Here is a 23200-nt window from a genome sequence, read left to right as displayed (position 1 = left end):
TAGCTCAGTGGTTCTGGTGCCTGCCTCGCAAGCGTAAGGACCTGAGTTTGGTCCCTGGTACCAAAAAAAAAAAAATCTCTGTGGTGCCAGGAAGTTCTTTTCACACAACAAAGTGCCAGCCAATTGCATGGTTTTCATGAGCATCAAGAAATATCTCGATTTCCCACCACAGAAATATAGTATTTTTAGCAGATACTCCAATCAACATATTATTTCTGTGATTCCTGGTCATACAAGAATGATTTTATGGCGAATTCAGCAAAAATTCTCCCTGATATGCACAGCATGTCTGAGGGAGCCACAAGAAGAGAAGTATCCCTCAAGTAAACTGATATTCATTGGTCTGACTGATTGCCAAGAGATTTTGAGTTCTTCCTTAGAAAATTATCTGTGGTACTGAGCTAAATAAACTCATCTTCAAAAGTCAAAAACAGGAAATTACAGGTTCCTAAGTTAGCTGACATGCAAATAAGTCCTGTATAAGGCTGCAAACCTCCCTGAGTAAAGCCAGTTTGTCCTGTTATAGGCAGTGCTACATACTTCCACAGTCAACTGCTATGTCTTGTCATCAGATGGGTCATTTGCCTGGCAGTACCAAAGGCAGTGAGGAAATCTTTCAAACAGATTGTTTCTATTATTTTGAAATATTGCCATGAAATAAAACCACCTTGACTGTATGACAGGCTGAACAGAAAAACAAATATAAACTCCACAGTGACCTAAGATACAGGTGTCCTGAGCCATTTTCCAGAATTCCCTGAGATCATTTGATAGGAATGTCTGACTGAGAATGCTAGACCTGGAGGCGAGCACCTCTGAAGTGACTTTGTGATTATTCCTTGGCCCAGAAACCCGTGGTCTTGTGACACACTTCTGCAGTTTCTGGTCAATAAGAGTTCAGTGCGTGTTGAAAAACTACTAGATTCTTATTCTTAAAAAGTGTACTAAGTAAATCTGGGGCCAAACAGACTCCATGGCCAGTATTGAAACTGCAAATCCTTGAAGCCAGCAATATATGGTAGCATCTTTCAGGATCACATGTTGAACAATGGTCTATATTTTCTCAATTTTAGCTGATATTGAGACAGGAAGAGACCAGAAATAATAATCATGTTGCTAGCAGTAACAGCATGATCTTGGCAAGAAAAGAAATGAATACAAGTACAATTTTTCTCAATTAAATGTTTGTTCAATCAGACATGGTGGCACACACCTTCCAGCATTCTGAGAGACTATGGTAGGTGCATCACAAATTCCAGTGTGAGCAACTTAGTGATTCAGTGAGACTCCATCTCAAAATAAAAAATAAAAGTGGGCTGGGGATGTAGCTCTACGCAAAGGCCCTGGTTTCAATCCCCAGGACCACACACACACACACACACACACACACACACACACACACAAGTCTGTTAACTTTTTGTTAGTCTATCTAAACTGGGTAAAACAATCAGTACTTTAAGAACAAGAAGATAAATCAAACTAAGAGGACGTTTATGGTCAAGTAGATTTCTTGGTTTAAGAAAAAGGAATCCCTCTTGTCAATAAGAGGCATTTCTGAAGCACTTCCTCCAACTGGAAAAAAAAAACCCCAAAACTAACCATGAACTGGAATGCTAGATTTAGTAAGACTGATCGCATGAGAGATGAATAAAACACACTTCTTTACAAGAACCAAAAAGAACAGAATTTATTATTGAATCCAGTTACATAGGACTTAAGAAATTAAATGCTCTAGGTGTTGCTGCAGCCACCAGCACCGCCACCGCCTCAGAACCCGGGCCTGGGGGGCGGTGGGGCCTCGTATGGAGCCCCCGACCCCCGGAGCTGCCCAAGCTGCCACCGCATCACTCACAGGTACCCCTGGGACGGCGTGAGCGCTCCCCCCCGCGATGGGCCCATCTGTGACACTGTGGCAGTTTCTGCTGCAGCTACTGGGACAGCAAGGCAATGAATGGGCACATCATCTCGCGGACCTCGCGGGGTGGTGGTGAGTTCAAACTGGTGGATGCAGAGCAGGTGGCCCGGCTGTGGGGACTGCGCAAGAACAAGACCAACATGAATTAAGACAGTTTCAGCCGAGCTTTGCGGTACTACTATGACAAGAATATCATCCGCAAGGGGAGTGGCCAGAAGTTCGTCTACAAGTTTGTGTCCTACCCTGAGGCTGCACGGTGCTCCACAGAGGCCTGCCCACCGCAGCCTGAGGTGTCTGTAACCTCTAGTGTGGCAAATGCGGCCCCTGCTGCTGTACACACAGCCCCTGGGGACAGTGCCTCCGGAAAGCCAGGCACACCCAGGGGTACAGGAATGGCAGGCCCAGGCGGTCTGGCACGCAGCAGCCGAAATGAACACATGCGCTCGGGCCTCTATTCCACCTTTACCATCCAGTCCGTGCAGCCACAGCCACCCCCTCATCCTCGGCCTGCCTCGGTGCTTCCCAGCACCACCCCTGCAGGAACAGCAGGGGCCCCCTCGGGGAGCAGGAGCACCAGTCCAAACCCCTTGGAGGCCTGCCTGGAGATAGAAGAGGCCAGCCTGCCTCTGCAGGTCATCCTCACTCCACCTGAGGTTCCAAACCTGAAATCAGAGGAGCTGAATGTGGAGCCAGGTTTGGGCCGATCACTTCCCCCAGAAGTGAAGGTGGAAGGGCCCAAGGAAGAGATAGAAGCTGCTAGGCAAGCGGGTTTTGTGCCAGAATCTGCCAAGGCTGAGCCGGAAGTCCCTCCTGAGGAGGGTGTGCCGGCCCGGCTGCCCTCTGTTATGGAGACTACAGGACAAGTGGGTGGCCATGCGGCCTCCACCCCGAGATCACTCAGCCACAGAAGGGTCGGAAGCCCCGGGACTTGGGGCTTCCACTCAGCCCGAGCCTGCTGGGTGCACCAGGACCCGAACGGACTCCAGGATCAGGAACTGGCTCTGGTCTGCAGGCACCAGGGCCAGCACTGACGCCAACCCTGCTACCTACACATACACTGACCCCGGTGCTGCTGAAGCCCAGCTCGCTGCCCCCCAGCATTCACTTCTGGAGCACCCTGAGTCCCATCGCACCCCGTGGCCCAGCCAAACTCTCCTTCCAGTTTCTGTCCAGTGGCAGCGCCCGTGTGCACATCCCTTCCATCAGCGTGGATGGCCTCTCGATCCCCGTGGTGCTCTCCCCAGGGCCCCAGAAGCCATGACTACCACCACCACTGCCCCTTCTGGGGTCACTCCATCCATGCTGCTGGACTTCTCTCCAGCCAGCCATCTCAAGGAGAACCATAGTTCATCTGATAGACTTGTGCTCTGGTTTTGGTGGGGTGGGATTCCTGGGAAGAATGATCTCTTTTACTAAATCGTCCATGGAAAACACACTATTTCTCTCTTCTTCATCAGTGCCCCAGTGGCTGCCCTTACACATCTCCTACTTCAGTAGTAGGGGTGGTTTATTTATTTATTTTTTGAAGGCCACTGGGAGGAGCCTGGCCCAACCCTTTTAGGGGGGTAGTTAAGACATCTCCCCCATCTCCCCACTCAATCAGGGTCTGGCTTGAGAAAGACCTTTCTTTATTTATTTCTTGGCCTGCCCTTGGGGAGATGAGGGAGGCCTGTCTACATTTTGGGGTGTGGGTAGATGAGCTGGTTTGTTTTGTTTTGTTATGCCTGGCCATACCCAAGGATCCAGGAAGAATTTGTATGGTTTCATAGTTTGGGAGTCCTGGCCAAGGAGGAATTAATTGCACCCTTGGAATTTGAATTTCCATCTCTCCAACCTCTCTCTCAGACACCTTGTCCTTTTATCAACTAACATTTTGGCCAGAGATCAACACCCCTTTTGTTCTTCTCCCCGCTGAGAAGCCATTCCTTTGTCTGCCAAACTTCCCGGGGGTCCTGCCTGTTACCTCCCAATGGAGGGTTTTCTTGGGAGGTGGTCCCCATCTGGGGGACCCCTCCAGTCAATACTCCAGGTCTTCCTGTCTCCCACCCCCTGCCATTTTGATAGTATAATCTATTTTTAAATGGGACTTTTCAATAAAGGAGAGGGAGGTATCTCTTCCTATATCTGATGGGGTGGGTGGGTGGGAAGGAAGGGATTTGGGGGGAATCTTCCTGCTGCCCCCAAGTGTTTATTTTTGATACCAAAAATGTATTTTCAGCTCCCTCCCTCCCAGCCCCTCAATTTCCTGTGGGTGGGTACAAAGGACCCTTTAAGTGTCCCTGGAGTTGGGAGGGACAAATGGGGGACATAAAACCTGTTTTGTCTCAATTCCAGGCTAGAAAGGGTGGGTTGAAAGAATCCTGAGCTCACCTCCTGTCAGCACCAGCTGGGGCTGGGGACCTGGGGGGGTTGGTGATTTCAGAGACAATGCTGAGCTCATCTCCAATGTTTGTTTTATTTCCCCAAAATGGACCTTTTTTTCTAAGAGTCCCAGAGAATGGGGAATTGTTCCTGTAAATATATATTTTTAAAGGTGTTGCTGGAGGCTGTTGACATTTTTCCCCCTCGATGTCTTCATGACAAGCTGACTGTGATAGGGATACCCTTGTGTGAAGGGCAATGAGAGTGTGAAGCAGAGGTTGATTGTGGAAAAAATAGTGTGATGGTGTGTGTCAGAAACAGTAGTTGAGACTGCCAGTTGGTAACCAGGTGTGTGTGAAAGTGTGGAAAGCTGTGATTATGTCTGTCATGTGTATGAGAGAAGAGCAGAAGTTGTGACCACAAACTTTTGACAGCGTGCCTATATGAGAAATTAAGGTTGTGTTTCAGAAACTCAACTAAGACTGGATGAATGATTAAGATCGCATACAAGAGTTGGGATGTAGCTCAATGGTAGAGTGTGCTTGCCCAGCATGCATAAGGCCCTGGGTTCCATCTTCAGCCTAGCCAAAAAAAATCCTGTGCAAAATCTTGTGATGATCTGCATGACATATTGTTTGTGAGAGGGGACTGGACACTGCAGATCAGTCAGTATTTGACAAGCTGATGCCAAGCAAGACAGAATGCGTAACCAAAACTGAGTGTGAGAGAGGACAGGAAACAGGTGGAGACTGTCAGGGATCGGGTATAGGTGAGAGGCCTTACTATGGGACAGCAGGTGACTGACTGGTAATGAATTGTGGAGTGAGACATAGCTTCTGTGTGAAGCTATACAAGGCTGAAGTGTCAGCTAAAGTCACAAGAGTAGGGCTGGGGATTTAGCTCAGTGGTTTTGCCGCCTGCTGTGCAAGTGCAAGGATCCGAGTTCGATCCCTGATACCAAAAAAAAAAAAAAAACATTCACAGGAGTGCCTGTGTGAGTTGTGTGAGAGAAAATGGCTATGAGGGCTAAGAGATCCTGAGATCCAAGATACGAGAATATGCGTCTGAAAACTTTTCATGGAGACTAGAAAAGACCATAAGAAATCAGATGGCTGGGGCTGGGAGACTCTAATTGTATGCGTGTACATGTGAACCTGAGATAAATGGCACACTGACGTATAGTGTCCACTTCTGCCTCTCCACAGGTTCTGGTGAGGCTGCGGAACTGAAAGGGTACCATAGGTCACAGAATTGTCTATGAGGGAGAGAGAAGAAACAATGTTGGTGAGAGGCAAGCAGCAGAAAGCCCAGGAACTCAGTGACCATGGGAAAGAAACTTGACAACTGAGCAGTGTCTAAGAGTGTATAAGTCTATGAAGCATTTCATAAAACTAAAGAGAAATCACATGTTTGTGAAAAAAAATGAAACCAAGCCAATGAGACACTGAGTGACTATGTGATCAGAGTGTGTAAGAAACTTATGACGTTGTAGTTGTGGGCATGTGCCTATGAGCTGATTTCGGGAGGAAAAGAGTGGTGTACCTGACTGACACAGGGCATGGACAACTGATTGTGTGAGACGTATGGAGAATCGAGCAGCAATTAGTGTCTGCATGCATCAGAAGTGGGCTAGGTGGTAAGGCTGAATGAGTGAGTGGACCAGTATCTGAGAAATTGGTTGTGTGCTTATGTGTGAAACTCTGTAAAAGGCTTTTTGGGGTTTTTTTGGGTGGGGGGGTTGTTTTGTTTGTTTTTTTGTTTGGTTCCAGGGATCGAACTGAGGACCTTGTGCTTGCCAGGCAGGCGCAGCGCCACTGAGCTACAACCCTGGCCCTGTAAAAGACTTTTTATTAAAGGCTACAAATCAAAAAAAAAAAAAAAATTAAATGCTTACATAACTCCTGTATCTTAGATATTTCTAGAGAAAACTGAAGTCTAATATATCTATGAATAAGCAAAACTAAATTATGAAACATCACTCAAATTTATGGTGGGATTTACAATATGTGGAAAAAACTAACTGATTTATTGTAGAGTTCAGAGATGAATATGGAAAGGTATCCACAGTTAAGCCACAGATCTTAAGAAAAAAATGCTTCAATTAGTTCTCTTTTGCCAAGATGAACTGAAAATAAAAAGCAGATGTAAAATCTGCAGTCGTATATTATTAACATTACAGCAATAGCAGTAAGAAGCCATTCTTTCTTTTGAAAGTGATAACCATGTGCTTTGTTTTACACAAAGGAAATCAGGCATATGAAAGCTAAATGCTGCTTTTAAAAACATGGCCCTACAAGTTAAGTCCCAGGCCAGGTTGTCTACTTGAGAACATCATAATGGGCAAGCTCATTAGGAAAAATCTTTTATCTGCCCCTTTTACAACCACCAACACTTCCTCAACCTCTGAGCCACATTTGTAGGGTCCCTTAACCTATTCTGACTTAGCTGTGTTTATCACCTTAAGTTCACATGCCTACCAGTTTAGCATCACATACCTAGCACATACGGATAGGTCAGAAAGTCTGTGCTTCAACTTGTTCTGAAAACTGTTTTCTTGACAACACAATATGGAGTGATGGATACTGCAGCAAACCTGAGAATCTGTGCCCCACGGAAAGTAACAGTTGCTACTCAATCCTGAACAGCAGCTGCCAAGCAAGGATTCAGATGTAATATTGCTATACTTACTTATTTTCCAAGAGAAATTAGAACTTTTGAATTTTATATGAATTCACCTCATTGTAAAAATTTAGCTAAAAGTACTTGCATAAGCTATGGGCTTTAATTTGTCCTGTAGGCCACACGTTTTCAGCCTTACAGTGTAAGATGGCAGTATTCTATGTGTCTGATCTCTTCTGCCTCCTACTCTAGTTCCCCTTCCTGCTCAGTCCCTTCTTATTGAAAATGGACTTTCTTAGTATTCCTTCTGGATGGTCTCACTCTGTTCCCTAATTGATCCTGGCACATACATGTACCACAGTTATCTATGTATTACTTATTTCCTTCCATAAGGAAATAAGTTCCTTAAACCACAATGACAAAATATTAATTTCATGGATTAAATTCTGTATCCTATACTACAATAAGCACCTTTTGTATATTAAATTAGCTACATAAGAATCCTAAAGAAAATTATTTCCATTTTATAAATGAGAAGAATGAGGTTTAGAGAGCTTCTAATTAATGGTCAAGACCACAGAACTAGGAAGTAGTAGAGCCTAACTTGAAGCAATGCTTCTGTACTCCAAGGTACTATATTTGCCTGACCTAACTTCAGGTTACCCATAACTTCTTATATACAGTGAGCACTCAGTTAGTATTTCATGAATTGACTGCTTAAAAACAGAAACATATTTCACTTAAAAGACTTTCTGAAAAAGCACGAAGAAAAATTACTGATGAATAAATGGTGTGCAGAAGAGTTAAAAATAAAAATACATGAATATCCACTGTTAGTATTTGTGGTTTAGCAATAGATTGGAGCCTATTCATTGCCTAAAGAGACACACAGGGCTCATCCAAGATATTTTCAGTGTACTTATTCAAAAGTATTCCAATCCAAAAATAATATCCATAAAATAGTTTGTCATGTTAGCACTTCTGCCTTGAAAACTGAGTGTGCAATGCTAGTTTTAGTTAGAAATGAGGAAATTGAACAAACACACAAAAGATACTCTTTTTTTGCATGCAAGAAGCATCAATCATTTGCTTTCAACATCTATGATTGTACCGTTCTGCTTCTGTATCCAATGGGAGTCCCAAAATGAAGGGTTTTTTCTCTTCTTTGTAAATATATGTTGTATATATAAAAAATACATAATCTCAGAAATACTCATAATCTCAGTGTGCAAAAATGAAGTAATTAACTGATTTTTCCTTTCATTATTTTTCAAATATTTTTAGCCGAACCATAAATGAACTCTGAAAAAATGTGGCTTAGATGACAATGATGGAATCTGACAATACTCATGCTTTATTTAATGTCCTAATGGCTGAACAAATCTCTAAATTCTCAGTTTATCTTTCAAGAATAACATTTAATAGCCATGAAAAAGACATCTTTCTATCTTTGAGTTCCTTGAACTATAACAACCAAGGGGGAAAAATCAGCTGAAACGTGAAAAGAACAAACATCTCTGAACAATTTTATCACTCCATCTCTACTTCTTCCTTTGGAGATATGGAACCAAATAACACAAATGAACTAGCATGACTTGTGTCAGCATCTTGCAGATTTGGGTGGGGACAAAGATTCCGATTCTCAATGTCTTCTCTGGACTCAGATCCTGATCCAGATGACTAGTGGGAACATTACCATAACCACTGCCATCTCTAGGGGTCAGAAGTGGCTGCGCCTGGCCCTTAGAAAAATAACTAAGGAAGCAAAGACCATTCCACGAGGTGCTGCCAGTCAAACTGATTTTCTGGAACATCTTGACTCTACTCCTTTCCGCTGAGGTAGTTTTAACCAGCTGAAAGCCAGATCCTTAACCTTTAATTGATACTTTGGTGCAAAGATTCACTGTAAATCAGAAGGACTGCCTAGAGGCTAATGATATTTAAATCTTTTAAAGCATCAAGAAAATCACAGCCATCTATAAGTGTACAGAAAATGACATGGTGGAGACTTTACAAAGCTGGTGGAGGAACAGTAGAATAACAAAACAATAGATATTTTCTCTTCAGACTACCACTAAGCTCCAAACTGGATCACAGAAAATACTGAAATTATGGGGACAGTAAAGAATTTTACTTTCCCAAAGCACCACTACTCTCTATATTCTACACTGTCTACCAGCTTTGTAAAAGAATATTTAAGGAAATTATTGAGAGAAGAACACATTCATTTCAAAACCATCATAGGATAGCAGCCATCAGTAAAATAAGATTCATTTTCCATGTTAAATTAAAAGAGCTGAAAGACTGTGGCAGAGAAAGAAACAAGTGGCTGCCATTCCTAAAATCTAGTACCTGAAGAGTAAAGAAAAATAAGGCTCTCAAAGGACTAATTGATACAATATCTATTTTCTTCCCTTTCCTCCTGCCTGATCAGATCAAGAATTAGCTTAAATCACATGGATATAATAATATTAAAGTAAATATTTCCTACATGACTTCATCCCTGAAAATTACCAACACAAAGAAAAATGGGTAGAAGTAACCAAACACAGTGTTATGGAAATGACCGTGACTGCAGCTGTAGTCGTGAAAAATATAATTAGGGGGAAAAAAACCCTGAGTTAATGAGAAGGTTGTAAAAATTATCCGATCCAGACATAGCTCACATAAACCTAAACAGTCTATGTGCTTTTCAATTAAATATACCTGATCATTCTCATTTTCAAGTCTTGGAGAAAAGCTGGGAACTGCTGGAGAGACTGCAGAGAGTTCTTGGAGTTTTGTGTCAATTTCAGCAAGCTGCTCATGCTCGCTGGCTCCAAACAGATATCCTTCTCCTGGGACCAGCCAACCACAGTGATCACCCTAAGAGGAAACAAGAGTTACCAATTCATTCCCGAGGATAAAAAATTAGACAAAAAAGAGGCAAGAAAAACAAGATTTTAAAATTGTACTTAAAAAGAAAAAAAACCTACAGCTCAGGACACAAAAGTCAGTCTTTTTTTTTTCTCTTCCAAGAAACACACTCGAAAATTCCTAAGGGTCTTAAAGACACAGTAAGCAACAAATTGGGCTCTGGACCTGTGCTTTTCACCATAAACTGTGCTTCGTCCATCATCAAGGAAGCAGCAATATAAGTGGGCAGCATATATCAACCTTAAACACATGTAAATGGCTTGCATTCTGACATAGCCTGCCGGATGGAGAACCTGACAGACAGTAGGAATACATATCTTAGATCACTCATCTTGAATAAACCTCCCAAGGCCCCATAAATATACCTAGCTCCATTTCATGGGGTGCCTCTCCCTCCTGAGCCAGTCAGAAGGAAAAGGGGATCGGGACCATGGCTTTGACAAGTCTAACCAAAAGCTTTCCATTTTTTCCTTTCCCATTTCCCCCAACCCTTTCCCCTCTAAAGCAGAGTTTATCTCTTTTTTTCTCTCTTTCTTCCTGTCTATAAACTTCTACAGCTTTAGGTTTTTCCTTTCCAACAGTGAGAGGCTCCCAAGTTCCTAAAAAATGAGTTCTTGTACATAAAAGTATCAAAAACAAGCAGCACGGGCTCCCTCTAACCAAAAATGAAAACTGGTGTTGAGAGGTCTCCCATTTGACATGGAGCAGCCTAGCTGGGCACTCCTTCAGGGCAATATACCCTGTTCCTATGTCAGGTGGAACTAAAATCTGCTCACAGAGAGATGCAGAGCATAGGCCTACCCAGTGTCTTGAGCAAAGTTTCCCAGGCAACCAACATGGCAAAGCTAGTCCCGAGCAGTCATGGAAAAGACTGGTCTCCTGCACAGCAAGAGAAACCACCAGTAGTGTGAAGAGACAACCCACAATGTGGGAAAAATTCTTCACCTGCTGTGCCTCAGACAAAGGTCTACTATCTAGAATCTATAAAGAACTTGAAAAAAATCAGACCTCCCAAATTTAAAGACCCAATCCAAAAATGAGCATCTGAAATGAACATTTTTCAGACAAAGAAGTAGAAATAGAGAATAAACACATGAAAAAATGTTCAACATCACTGGTTATTTGAGAGATGCAAATGAAAACAACGCTGAGATTGCACCTCACCCCAGAAAGAATGGCTGCTATCATGAAAGCAACCAATAACAAATGCTGGCGGGGCTGTGGGGAAAGAGGAACCCTGCTCCACTGCTGGTGGGAGTGTAGACTGGTGCAACCACTATGGAAATCAGTATGGAGATACCTCAAAGAACTAGGACTGGAAGTCCCATTTGACCCTGCTATTCCCCTGCTGGGTATCTTCCCCAAAGAACTAAAGAATCATACCACAGTGATATATGTGCACCCATGTTCATAGCACCACAATTTGTAATAGCTAAAACTTGGAAGCAGCCCATTTGCCCATCAACTGGAGACTGGATAAAGAAAATGTGTTTTTTTTAATAAAATGGACACTATTCAGACATAAAAAATGAGAAATTAGAGACATTTATAGCTAAATGGATGCACGCTGAGGTGAAATCAATAGGGCATACCTGAGTAGATACCGAATAATTTCTCTAGTGTGAGAAACTGAAAGTATTAATGAGGAGTAAAAGGTATAATAGATAATGTGAAATAGGAAGAAAAGGGGCAAAGGGGAAGGGGAAGTGGGAGGAGTAGGGGAAAGGAAAGAAGGGAATAGAATTAATATGAGAAAATGAAAAAATGGAAAAAAAGTCTTTGTAAATAGGGAGGGATGGAGGGGTTGAAGGGAGGACAGGGGAATGGGGAAAAAATAAGAATCACGAGTGATTATGTAAAGGTGCAAATTTCCAATGATGAATGTCATTATATTGTATACCTAAAATGTACCAATAAAGTTAATTTAAAAAGAAAAGAAAAGACCAGTCTTTGTGGTGACATCCACGGAAGCCAACCTCCTTAAACCAGCACACATTTTTGGGTCCTAAACTCTTTAGATAAAAAGAGACCCTCTAAACTGCTCTTTTAATCTTTCCCTCTCCCCCCGACAAAGGCAAAAGCTCAGTCCACTTGATGTACAGCTCTCCTTTCAGTGGATGAACATTTCCTAAACTGTACAGAGTCACGTGGTCATCCAACTGATAACTGACAGTATCCTCAGGACCTGGGAAACTCTCTGGACTCAAACTGAAAAGGAGCCCACTGGTTTCCTCTTTTTTTCCCCCTCCTCTCTCCCCTAACAATGGCCCAATTCCACTCTTGTCCCTTCTCTCCCATTCTTATGATTTCATCTGTCAAAAAATCTCAAATCCTTTAACTTTTTCTGATATTAGTTATCAAAAGAAGTCAGAGAGCTGGAGAGTAGAGGGGGATCAATGGGAGCTGAGAAACTCAAAAAACTTTTCTCCTGGTTCTGGGTACAGGTTCTTGTGTATCCCGCTGCATGGGAGCAGGGAAGGGAAACACATGGCCTTTTCCTGCTGGTAGGAAAGGCCCACAGGTGCTCTGAAAGGGAACAATTTCAGCCCTTTTCAGCTGTCTACCATAACTTTCCTGGGTCCTAAGGCCCCCTGTCCAGCTCTGACTTCAAGTATTTTTCCCCAGAGCCTAATATTAGCTTGCTTCTTCCCTCCATCTTACTTGGTTGTGGTATTCTTGTGGTAATTTTAGTCTCAAGCTTATCTCCCCATCTAAAGTTGTATGTGATCTATAGCCTTCTATGAGTTCCTTATATATATATTACAGGTTCCTAAACATAAACATCTCTAGAGTAAATTTCTGAGTAAAGGCCAGCTGTTGCGTGAAACTCCTTTTTCCTATTTTCCCAATCTACTGATAAAGGTTAAAAAAAGCTATGTGCCAAAAAAAACAGATGCTTGTTTTGGACATGAGCAACACATTTCCATTACTACCAAGGGTGCCTGGACTAGTCAATGGCAAAAAGCAGACCACAGCTGCCCCTCTGGGAATTCCAGCTGTGGGATAACAGTGCAGAACTGCCAATCACAAGGTTCTAACCCTGGGATAACAGGGCAGAGCTGTCCCCTGGGTAGTTCTGGCTCTGGGAAACAGGGTGGGCAGCACACACAGCATGACCCTGACATTAGGTGGGCTGCATGCATGTCCTGACCTCAGTTTGGGGAAGGATGCATGCATAGGGTGACCCCAGAATGGAGCAGGCTATGCTCACAGGGTGACCCCAGAATGAGGTGAGTGTTCATGCAGCCTGGTCTGGAGACCTAAATAGGATCCCATTGTTCTTTCTTATCTCTTTCCAGAAGTACAAAGGGACATCTTAAAGGTGGGTAGTGTATCTTCAATGATTACGGGTAACTAAATGTTTCCAAAACATCACCTTTTAGGCATATTTTATGAACTTTGGATCAATTTAAAATGGAGGATTTTAAAAGGTTGATTTTTCTCTAAACGTAAGTCAAAGAATAAAGAGGAAAGGCCTCAAACTTGGTTTTATAATAAGGAGGGGTAGTGAACAAATATTCTGGCTAGCAGTCCACAGCTCTTGTCTTTTCCCTCTTCTGGCTCTTATTGGTTATAAGTCTAAAGTGTTAACTAACAGGAAAAACCTATTCCAAGTACCTTGAAGTATTAAAGGAAATACTGTCATGACATATATAAGAAAAAAAGGAGAGGTAATTGATACCTCTAGGAAAATTTTTAACTCACTAGTCTATTTATAATTATAAACATAAAATCATGAAAAAGAGTATTATAATTCAGCATGGCCAATGCATCTAAGAGTGCACTCTGATTTAATTGTGTTAATGTGTTTTATCTTTTTTTTGTCTCTTTGTCTGCCTATTAATCTCTTTTAACTGGTTAAAGTACCTCCAGCTGCTTCATTAAAAAAACTATTTTTGAGCTCATATAAATTTATTTATTTATTTATTTTCAGAACCAGGGATTGAACTCAGGACCCTGTGCTTGCCAGGCAGGTGCTGGTACCACTGAGCTAAATCTCCGGCCCTCATATAAATTTATTTTTATCTTTTGCCCTTATAGACTTCTGACAATTTATGACTGGTCAAATAAATATTATTTTATCAGCACTCCAAACAATTTTAAGCAATATACTAGAAAAAGACAATGAAGGTCACAATTCCATGAGGCCCAACAGAGGAAAGCCACCAGGCAAGGTAAGAAACTAAAGGGAAAGGGGGAAAAAAAAAGAAATAAAAGAGCCAACAACAGTAAAACATCATGACAAGGATGAGTCAATATCTATCAATTATAAAAAGCTTCTGCACTGCAAGAGAAACCGCCAACAGATCTAAGAGACAACCTACAATGTGGGAAAAAATATTTAGCAGCTGTACCTTAGACAAAGGACTACTATCTAGAATATATAAAGAACTGAAAAAAATCAGACTTCCCAATTCAAAGACCCAATTCAAAAATGGGCATCTGAAATGAACAGACATTTCTCAAAGAAGTAAAAGCAGCAAATAAATATATGAAAAAATGTTCAACATCCCTGGTCATTCCAGAGATGCAGATGAAGACAGCACTGAGATTCCACCTCACCCCAGAAAGAATGGCTGCTATCAAGAAATCAACAAATAACAAATGCTGGAGGGGGAATGGGGAGAAAGGAACCCTTCTCCATTGTTGGTGGGAGTACAGACTGGTGCAACCACTGTGGAAATCAGTGTGGAGATACCTCAAAGAACTAGGGCTAGAGGTCCTATTTGACCCAGCTAATCCCCTGCTGGGTATCTTTCCAAAAGAATTAAAAGAATCATACCACAACGATATATGTGCACCCATGTTCATAGCGGCACAGTTTGTAATAGCTAAAGCTTGGAAACAGCCCAAGTGCCCATCAACTGGAAACTGGATAAAGATGTGTTTTTTTATAAAATGGAGTACTACTCAGCCATAAAGAATGAGAAACTAGAGACATTTATAACTAAATGGATGCATATTGAGGCCATACTCTTAAGTGAAATAAATAGGACACACATATGTAAATACTGAATAGTTTCTCTAGTGTAAGAAACTGAAAATGGAAATAAGGATTAAAATGAATAATTGATAATTTGAAATAGGAAGAAAAGGTCCAAAGGAGTAGGGGTGGTGGGAGGAGAAGGGGAAAGGAAAAATTATGAGAAAAGAAAAAAAATGGAAATGAAGTCTATGTAAATAGGGAAGGGTGGAGGGGGTGAAGGGTACACAGGTAATGGGGAAAAAATAAGAACCAAGATACATCATGTACAGGTACAAGCACCCAATTATAAATGTAAACATATTGTATACCTAAAATGTACCAATAAAAGAATTTAAGGAAAAAAATATATTATTTTAGTTTATAACATCCTATATATCTTAGACTGAAGATGTATATATATCTAAAGACAAAATATGCTGTCTAAGCTTTAAAGTTTAACACATGGAAATTAACTAATAAGTGTTCTCATTTATACAATATATATTACATGCACACTTCAGACATATAAAATGATCAAAATTTTTGACATCTCTTTAAAATTTGTCCTACCATTTAAAACTTGATCTACATCTATTGACTTTGATTAAACGAGCATTTTGCTATTATGTAAATGACATACACTTGTATATGTAAAAGATAGTAAGTCTTTTTGTGGTCATTCACACTGTTTTCTAAACTTAAAAGAGCTCTAAATATGTTCTTTAATTCAGGTCAATATAGTTACACAATATGAACCTGATAAAGGAACCTAAATTTTTCTTTAAGAATAAAAACTAAGTAAATATATGTAAAGATTGCTATATAGCTGTGATGTTAATTATTGTTAACCTCATGGTGTAATGAATACATTTGTGTTTCCCAAGTATATAGCCCTTCTATGATGAAGAACTTAAAAAAACATCTTATCATACTGATGATCTCTAAACTAAATTAATTTATGATGATGGATCTTTTTTCAGGCTTATGTTTATGTGACAGTTATATAATTGTGTTATGATAGATATGCCTAAACAATATATAGTCTAGGCAGTGTCACTCTAAAGATTAAAGAGTAGACATTAGTTATCTATAAAATACATCTGCAAACAAGTACTGTAACTACTATCTTAAAGTAGCAAATTTAGACAAAAAATTTATGTCATATAATTTATAACTGGATAAAGGTAATCTAATGATAAATTATTTTACACTAAAATGAGAATTTAAATGTATTTTTTAAAACTCTAATGGTTCTAGAATATTAATATCATTGTAATTGTTATGCTAAGATGTTATGTTTGTTCCTGATTTAAAATTTTCCTTATAAAACTTTATAACTGTGACCTAACATTCTACAGGAATAAGACTTCTAAAAGACAACTTGAGCAATATGTTAAGATGGAAGTCATCATCTACTATACAGACAGAATATAACACTGACTCCTAATATTAATGCTGCTGATGATTAATGTAAGAAGTAATAGTTTTTTGGTCATATTTTTTATTTCAAAGTGCTCAATATTCAGATAGGATTATAATAGTTAACCCTACTGCTCCCACTTTAAGGTTAGTGTAACTGATCTTCTGGGTGTTCAGCAACTAAGACTTGAAAACCAAACCTAAAAAAGATAATGTGGTCAAGAGGACAGCCAATATTTTGGCCTTTGTATTTCGAGGTCAGCCAGGACTGAGGATATAATGGGACCGATCTGAAAGGATCCTACAACTCCAGTGAGTCACCCAAGCAGGGAGATTACTGGAGCCCAAAGGACAGAGCCAACCAGTGTACATTGTGTTAAAAGGAGGGTCACTAAGCAGGGAATGTCCCATGCTTCCAAAGGAAGTCATATTATCAAGCAAGACCATGATTCATCCTGCCAGATGATACAACTGATACAGCAAAAGACTACAGGGGAGTGAGGAGACTCCCTGAGCAGGCTTTAACTGACCTTGACAAATATATATAGAAAGAGAGATTAATTCTGATTAATACAGGTCTTACTGTGACTTGGTCTTAAACACCCAACAAGAGTATAACCAAAAAAAAGATAGATAGATAGATAGATAGATAGATAGATAGATAGATAGATAGATAGAGAATAATACTATTATTAAACAAAAAGTTAGGTTAAATATAAACAGGGGGCTCCAAACATTGCACCAACACCTGCTGGCAGTTTCCAGCTGCACCTCTAACTTATAAGAAATGGTGATTCCCGGTCCCACTAGCCCTTCCAAAATGTGCCTTTCAATTTTTCCTAATACGTTCCTATTATGCTATTCTAACATACCTTCCAGTTCCCCTCAGGTAATGATTTCTCTTATATAGGTGTCCCTATAAAATAAGAATGATAAGTATTCTATTAAAATTCATCACCGTTGTGATATAAACTAATTTGATGTTTACATTACCTAGAAGCAGTCCTTCCAAAGGTCTTTAGGTCTACAAAACAGATAGTGAAAATTTTAATGGCCCAGTGGTCAAATACAACTTCATTTAGTATATTCATTCACCATTCTTATAATTAAACTAGGACCTTGGAGTTCTTACAGACAAAACAAGGAGAAGTCTGTGTGCTCTTAAACTCCACCAATTATATATTTGGGTAAACATTCCAAAAAATAGAGGTTAATAATAAAGATAAAAGGTTTATGCCAAATGTTACTGACTTCCACCACTTTGGGGGGCTACTATTCATCAATATTTTACTGTTAATTCTTGGCTCAGCCTGTTTAATGAGGCTATAAAATGAAGCTCAAGCTTCAATGTCTTTGTCCTCTTTTCTACACTATCAAAAGGTGATTATCATCAAACAACAAAACCCATCTTCTTTTGTCTCCCTTAGATTAGTCAGGGTGAGACTTTTGATCCTTGGCTAGGCAGGATCAATGCCCCTCCTCAGCTTAAGGCAGTTGCAGAAAGAGGGAAGGTCAGGCCTCCTGCACTTGCTTAAGAATAAGGGATCAAATAAGGGATCAAAGTCTGGGAGGGGTAATGAGGCAGGATAGAAAAAACTTAAAAAGAGGCAGGAAAACAAGATTTTAAAATTGTACTTTAAACAAAATGCAGCTCAGGACACAAAAGTTACTCAAGCCTTTATTTCTCTTCCAGAAAACACACTCGAAAATTCCTGAATATATTAAAGATACAATGAGCCTATAAATTTGGCTCTGGACCTACCCTTTTCACCTGTAAACTGTGCTTCCTCCATCCTCAAGGAAGCCGCAACATAAGGTGGGCAGCAGATTCAACTTCAAACAGATGGAAATAGTTTGCATTCTGACATAGCCTGACTTACAGACAGCAGGAATACACATCCTAGACAATCCATCTTGAAAACACCGCCAGAGCCCCATGAGTATATGCTATGCGGCTCCAGCTCATGGGGATGGGGTGTGTCTGTCTGTCTCTCTCTCTCTCCTCTTTCTATGGCCTATGCTCTATTTCTTTGACTGCACATTTTTGCCTTCTTGTGCCTTAAAACCCTTCCTGTGCCTCTTACTGATTATTCCTAAAAATTCTTTTCTGTGATATGAGTCAGCAAACCTCCATGAAGTCTATGTTTAGGGTGAGTTAAGCTCCTCAACTGAGCTTCAGGAACAACTCAGACCAGTCTGGTGACAGTTACCACACTACAGTTTTTCCAAAACATACATTTCAAGCTGCTTCATCAGTGCTCAGGACCTTACAAAAACAAATAAAAGCAAAACAAAAACAGCATTAATACTGGGACAGTAAAAGGAAAAAAACAGTTTAGGATGTCATTATCTGAAAACTGTACAGTATCTTCTTCCAATCTTTAGTGTTTTCTCCTGCGGAATAAGTCTCTTAGCCTCACAGTCTGGTCCTCCTAACACTGTCATTTCCCTACCTAAAAAAAAGTTTTGTGATGTGTTAAATAGGAAGAAATCAGGTCTACCCATTAATATACATGGTATTTTCAAATTTTGTCCTGATGAACCAAAATAAATTTGGCCTACACCAGCCATCTCTGTATTTGAATGATGTTTTGGCCCAAAGTGGCTTCCAAATATAGTTAACACCACCCTGGCTTGATGCATAAACAAATTATAACCCACAAGCATATCATTAAAACTAAGCAACTGAGTCTTACCCAACCATAGCAGGTAAACTTCTAGCCAAGCAGAGGCTGAAAATGGCCAAAACTTGACCACAGAAGGCAAATGACCATTGGCGGCCAACCAAGGCTGTACAAGGGGAGATAGAAAGATATGGTGGATGTTTAAATTTTTTAAATCTTATTATAGTGAAAGACACATTGCCAAGAATAATGGGATAAGTGTGTTTGAAGGAAGTGCGTTTGAGTATCCTGAAGGGGATTCATGGCAATGGGACTTTTAACATAATAAATTTTAAAATTTAAACATATACCATATTTTATGGGCATCCCATGTTGATCAAACATTTACAGCAATTTCTGTTATATAAAAACATTATAGGGTGTCATAAGACAGGGAAGGGAAGGGAAGGGAATTGATGGCAATGTGTCTTGTACTGTAATGATTTTTTTAAAAAATTAAAAGTTCACCATATTTTTATCACACTGCATATGTCACTTCCTTTTCTCTGATCCTAAATATAACCTGTTTAAGAGATGGGGTTGCACACTCTGAACCATTTTCAGTAAGGAATGCTGCCTGATTCTAGAATCTTTTTCTTGCTCAATTAAGCTTTATTCATTTAATGTCTCATTTTTTCCTTGAATGGTCCCTTAAAAGTAACATGGGATCTATAAAGTCAGTGGCTTGAGTTTCTTGAATTTAAATGTTCATCTCTTACTCAACAAACAGTAGTTTCATATTGCCTTTTACAACCTGTTCTAATATTCGTACTGTTATTCTCTTACTGAACGCCTGCTATGTACAGGTATTATGCTACGGATTGGTAATTTCAAAGTAAATTTCACAAAGATCTGTCCTAAAGGAGTTCTCAGTCTCTTGACAACTAAATTGTAATGAGGTGTGAAGAATGCTGGTAAACCCCAAAGCACCACGGGAATTGGGGAGGGGTTCAGCCTCACTGGGTAAGAAGGGGCAGGGAGATGTAGTGCTCAGAGAAGGCTTCCTGAAGGAAAGAGGACAGTAATCAAAGAAGCAACATGATCCGTTCTGTCTTAAAACAAGTTGATGAAGATGACTGGAAGCAGAAAGGCCAGCTAAGAAGCAATGGCCAAAATGTAGACTGAACCAAGGAATGTTTTCTGGAATGTAAACCATAGAACAGTTTCCAGGCACACTTAGGAAGCAGAAGCCACTATAACAGGTACTAGGTGGTATTATTTTTCTGACTGTGTAACACCTTTCAGGAGTCTTGTCTTCCCAGGATGGAAACTGTGAAATGCTCTTCACCAGCCTCCTTTACAGCTAAGGTTCAGGCAGGTAACACAACCAGAGTGATGCATTCAGTAATATTATATATGAATTCCCAATGAGAAATGTAAATGTGTTGTATACCTAAAATTTACCAATAAAAGAACTTAAGTCCCAGCATCCGGAAGGAAGCTCCCCGCCTCCATCCCAGGCTCCTACGGCACCCAACTATATAAAACAAATGGTAATGGACATGAAAAGTCATATATGCACTAATACAATTGTAGTGGGGGACCTCAACACCCCACTGTCACAAATAGATAGATCAACTAGACTAAAAATAAGTAATGAAATACTAGAACTCAATCGAACTCTTGAACAAATGAACTTAACAGATGTTTACAGAGTCTTCCACCCTGCAAGATCAGAATACACATTCTTCTCAGCTGCACATGGGTCATTCTCCAAAATAGACCACATACTCACACATAGAACATGTTTAAGTAAGTGCAAAGGAATTGAAGTTATCCCCTGTATATTATCAGACCATAGTGCAATGAAATTGGAGATCCATAGCAAAAGGAACTGGAAAAATTTTATAAACATGTGGAAATTGAACAACACACTTCTGAATAACCAGTGGGTCACAGAGGAAATTAAAGAAGAAGTCAGACATTTCCTTCACTTAAATGACAATGACAATACAACATATCGGAATCTATGGGACACAATGAAAGCAGTCTTATGAGGGAAATTCATAGCAGTGAATACGCATATTACGAAAACAGAATGAGAGCATTTAAACAACCTGATGCTGAACCTCAAGCTTCTAGAAAAAGAAGAGCAGGACAACCCAAAAGCTCATACAAGGGAGGAAATTATAAAGATCAGAGAAGAAATCAATGCAATGGAGACTAAGAGAACGATACAAAAAATCAATGAAGCCAAGAGTTGATTCTTCGAAAAAATCAACAAAATTGACAAACCTTTAGCCAACCTTGTCAGAAAAAGGAAAGAAAAGGCCCAAATCCATGCAATTAGGAATGAAAAGGCTGAAATTACAATAGACCCAGCAAAAATCCAGAGGATCATCAATACCTACTTCCAGAACCTATATACCAATAAGAATGAAAACACAGAAGAAATGGACAGATTCCTAGATACATATGAATTATCAAAGTTGAATGAAGAAGACCTAAAAATTCTGAACAACCCAATATCAACCAATGAAATTGAAAATGTAATTAAAAACTTATCAACTAAAAAAAGCCCGGGCCCTGATGGCTTCACTGCTGAATTCTACAAGACATTTAGAGAGGAACTACTGCCACTACTGTTTAAACTCTTCAATGAAATTGAAAGAGAAGCAATACTCCCAAGTTCATTCCTGGAAGCAAGCATCACCTTGATCCCCAAAGCAGAGAAAGACCCAACCGAAAAGGAGAACTATAGGCCAATCTCACTAATGAACATAGATGCAAAAATCCTTAATAAGATAATGGCAAACAGAATGCAGAAGATCATCAAGAAGATCATACATCCTGATCAAGTGGGATTCATCCCAGGGATGCAGGGATGGTTCAATATACGAAAATCAATTAATGTAATACACTACATCAATAGAGCCAAGGACAAAAACCATATGATTATCTCCATAGACACAGAAAAAGCATTTGACAAAATCCAACATCCATTTATGATAAAAACCCTACAAAAAATTGGAATAGATGGTCTCTACCTCAAACTGATAAAAGCCATCTTTGAAAAACCAACAGCCAATATCATACTAAATGGTCAAAAACTGAAATCCTTCACACTAAAATCAGGAACAAGACAAGGATGTCCACTATCACCACTCTTGTTCAATATAGTTCTGGAAACATTAGCCACGGCAATTAGACAAGAGAAGGAAATAAAAGGAATAAAGATAGGAAATGAAGAAGTCAAATTGTCATTATTTGCAGATGACATGATACTCTATGGAGAAGACCCCAAGAACTCCACCAAAAGTCTTCTAGACTTAATAACCAAATTCAGTCAAGTAGCTGGTTACAAGGTCAACACACAAAAATCAATAGCTTTCCTCCACACCAATGACAGACTCACTGAGAGAGAAATAGGGCAAATAATTCCTTTCACAATAGCATCCAAAAAACTGAAATACCTAGGAATCATCCTAACAAAAGAAATCAAAGACCTCTTCTCTGAAAACTATGGCACTCTGAAAAGAGAGATTGAAGATGATATCCGAAAATGGACAGACATCCCCTGCTCCTGGGTAGGAAGGATTAATATAGTGAAAATGGCCATACTTCCAAAACTGCTATATAGATTTAATGCAATTCCAATTGAGACCCCAGCAGCATACTTCATAGACCTTGAGAAAACAATCCAAAAATTCATTTGGAACAAGAAGAGACCCAGAATAGCTAAAGCAATTCTAGGCAACAGAGACATGGCAGGGGGTATCACAATCCCCAACCTGCAACTCTACTACAAAGCTACTGTGATAAAAACAGCATGGTACTCGCAAAGAAACAGACTTGAGAACCAGTGGAACAGATTAGAAGATCCAGAAACAACGCCAGACACACTCAGCCATCTCATCTTCGATAAAGGAGCCAAATACCCTCACTGGAGGAAAGATAGCCTCTTTAATAAATGGTGCTGGAAAAATTGGGCTTCAACTTGCCAAAGATTAAAACTAGACCTGTATCTCTCACCATGCACTAAACTAAAATCAAAATGGATTAAAGATCTAAATATTAAAATAGAAACTCTGAACCAGTTGGAACAGAGGTTAGGTAGAACCCTTGAAGAAATCGGTGTAGGAAAAGATTTTATGAACAAAACCTCAGTTGAGCGTGAACTAGCACAATCAACAAGTGGGATCTCTTCTTATTAAAAGGCTTCTGCACAGCAAGAGAAACCACCAGCAGTGTGAAGAGACAAGCCACAATGTGGGAAAAAAATCTTCACCTGCTCTTCCTCAGACAAAGGTCTACTATCTCGAATCTATAAAGAACTTAAAAAAATCAGACCCCCCCAAATTTAAAGACTCAATCCAAAAATGGGCATCTGAAATGAACAGA

The 23200-nt window shown here is 40.0% G+C and overlaps 1 protein-coding gene and 1 pseudogene across 2 annotated transcripts in view; one reads left to right on the top strand and one right to left on the bottom strand.

Moving 5' to 3' along the window:
- Fsip1 (fibrous sheath interacting protein 1) overlaps positions 1-23200 on the bottom strand; it is a 202743-nt gene that overhangs the window by 144251 nt on the left and 35292 nt on the right. For both annotated transcript variants that reach the window (XM_004861529.3, XM_087207519.1), the window contains one exon: positions 9602-9760. In XM_004861529.3, the coding sequence (XP_004861586.1) occupies positions 9602-9760 (159 nt within the window). The remainder of the gene's footprint in view (positions 1-9601; positions 9761-23200) is intronic.
- On the top strand, positions 1890-3244 carry LOC101702269 (ETS domain-containing protein Elk-1 pseudogene; annotated as a pseudogene).

Source organism: Heterocephalus glaber, unplaced genomic scaffold (assembly GCF_053883595.1).
Source record: "Heterocephalus glaber isolate CG9 unplaced genomic scaffold, H.glaber_assembly_v1.0 deba00000809, whole genome shotgun sequence".
Lineage (NCBI taxonomy): Eukaryota > Metazoa > Chordata > Mammalia > Rodentia > Bathyergidae > Heterocephalus > Heterocephalus glaber.
This window is presented reverse-complemented; position numbering and strand designations above follow the sequence as displayed.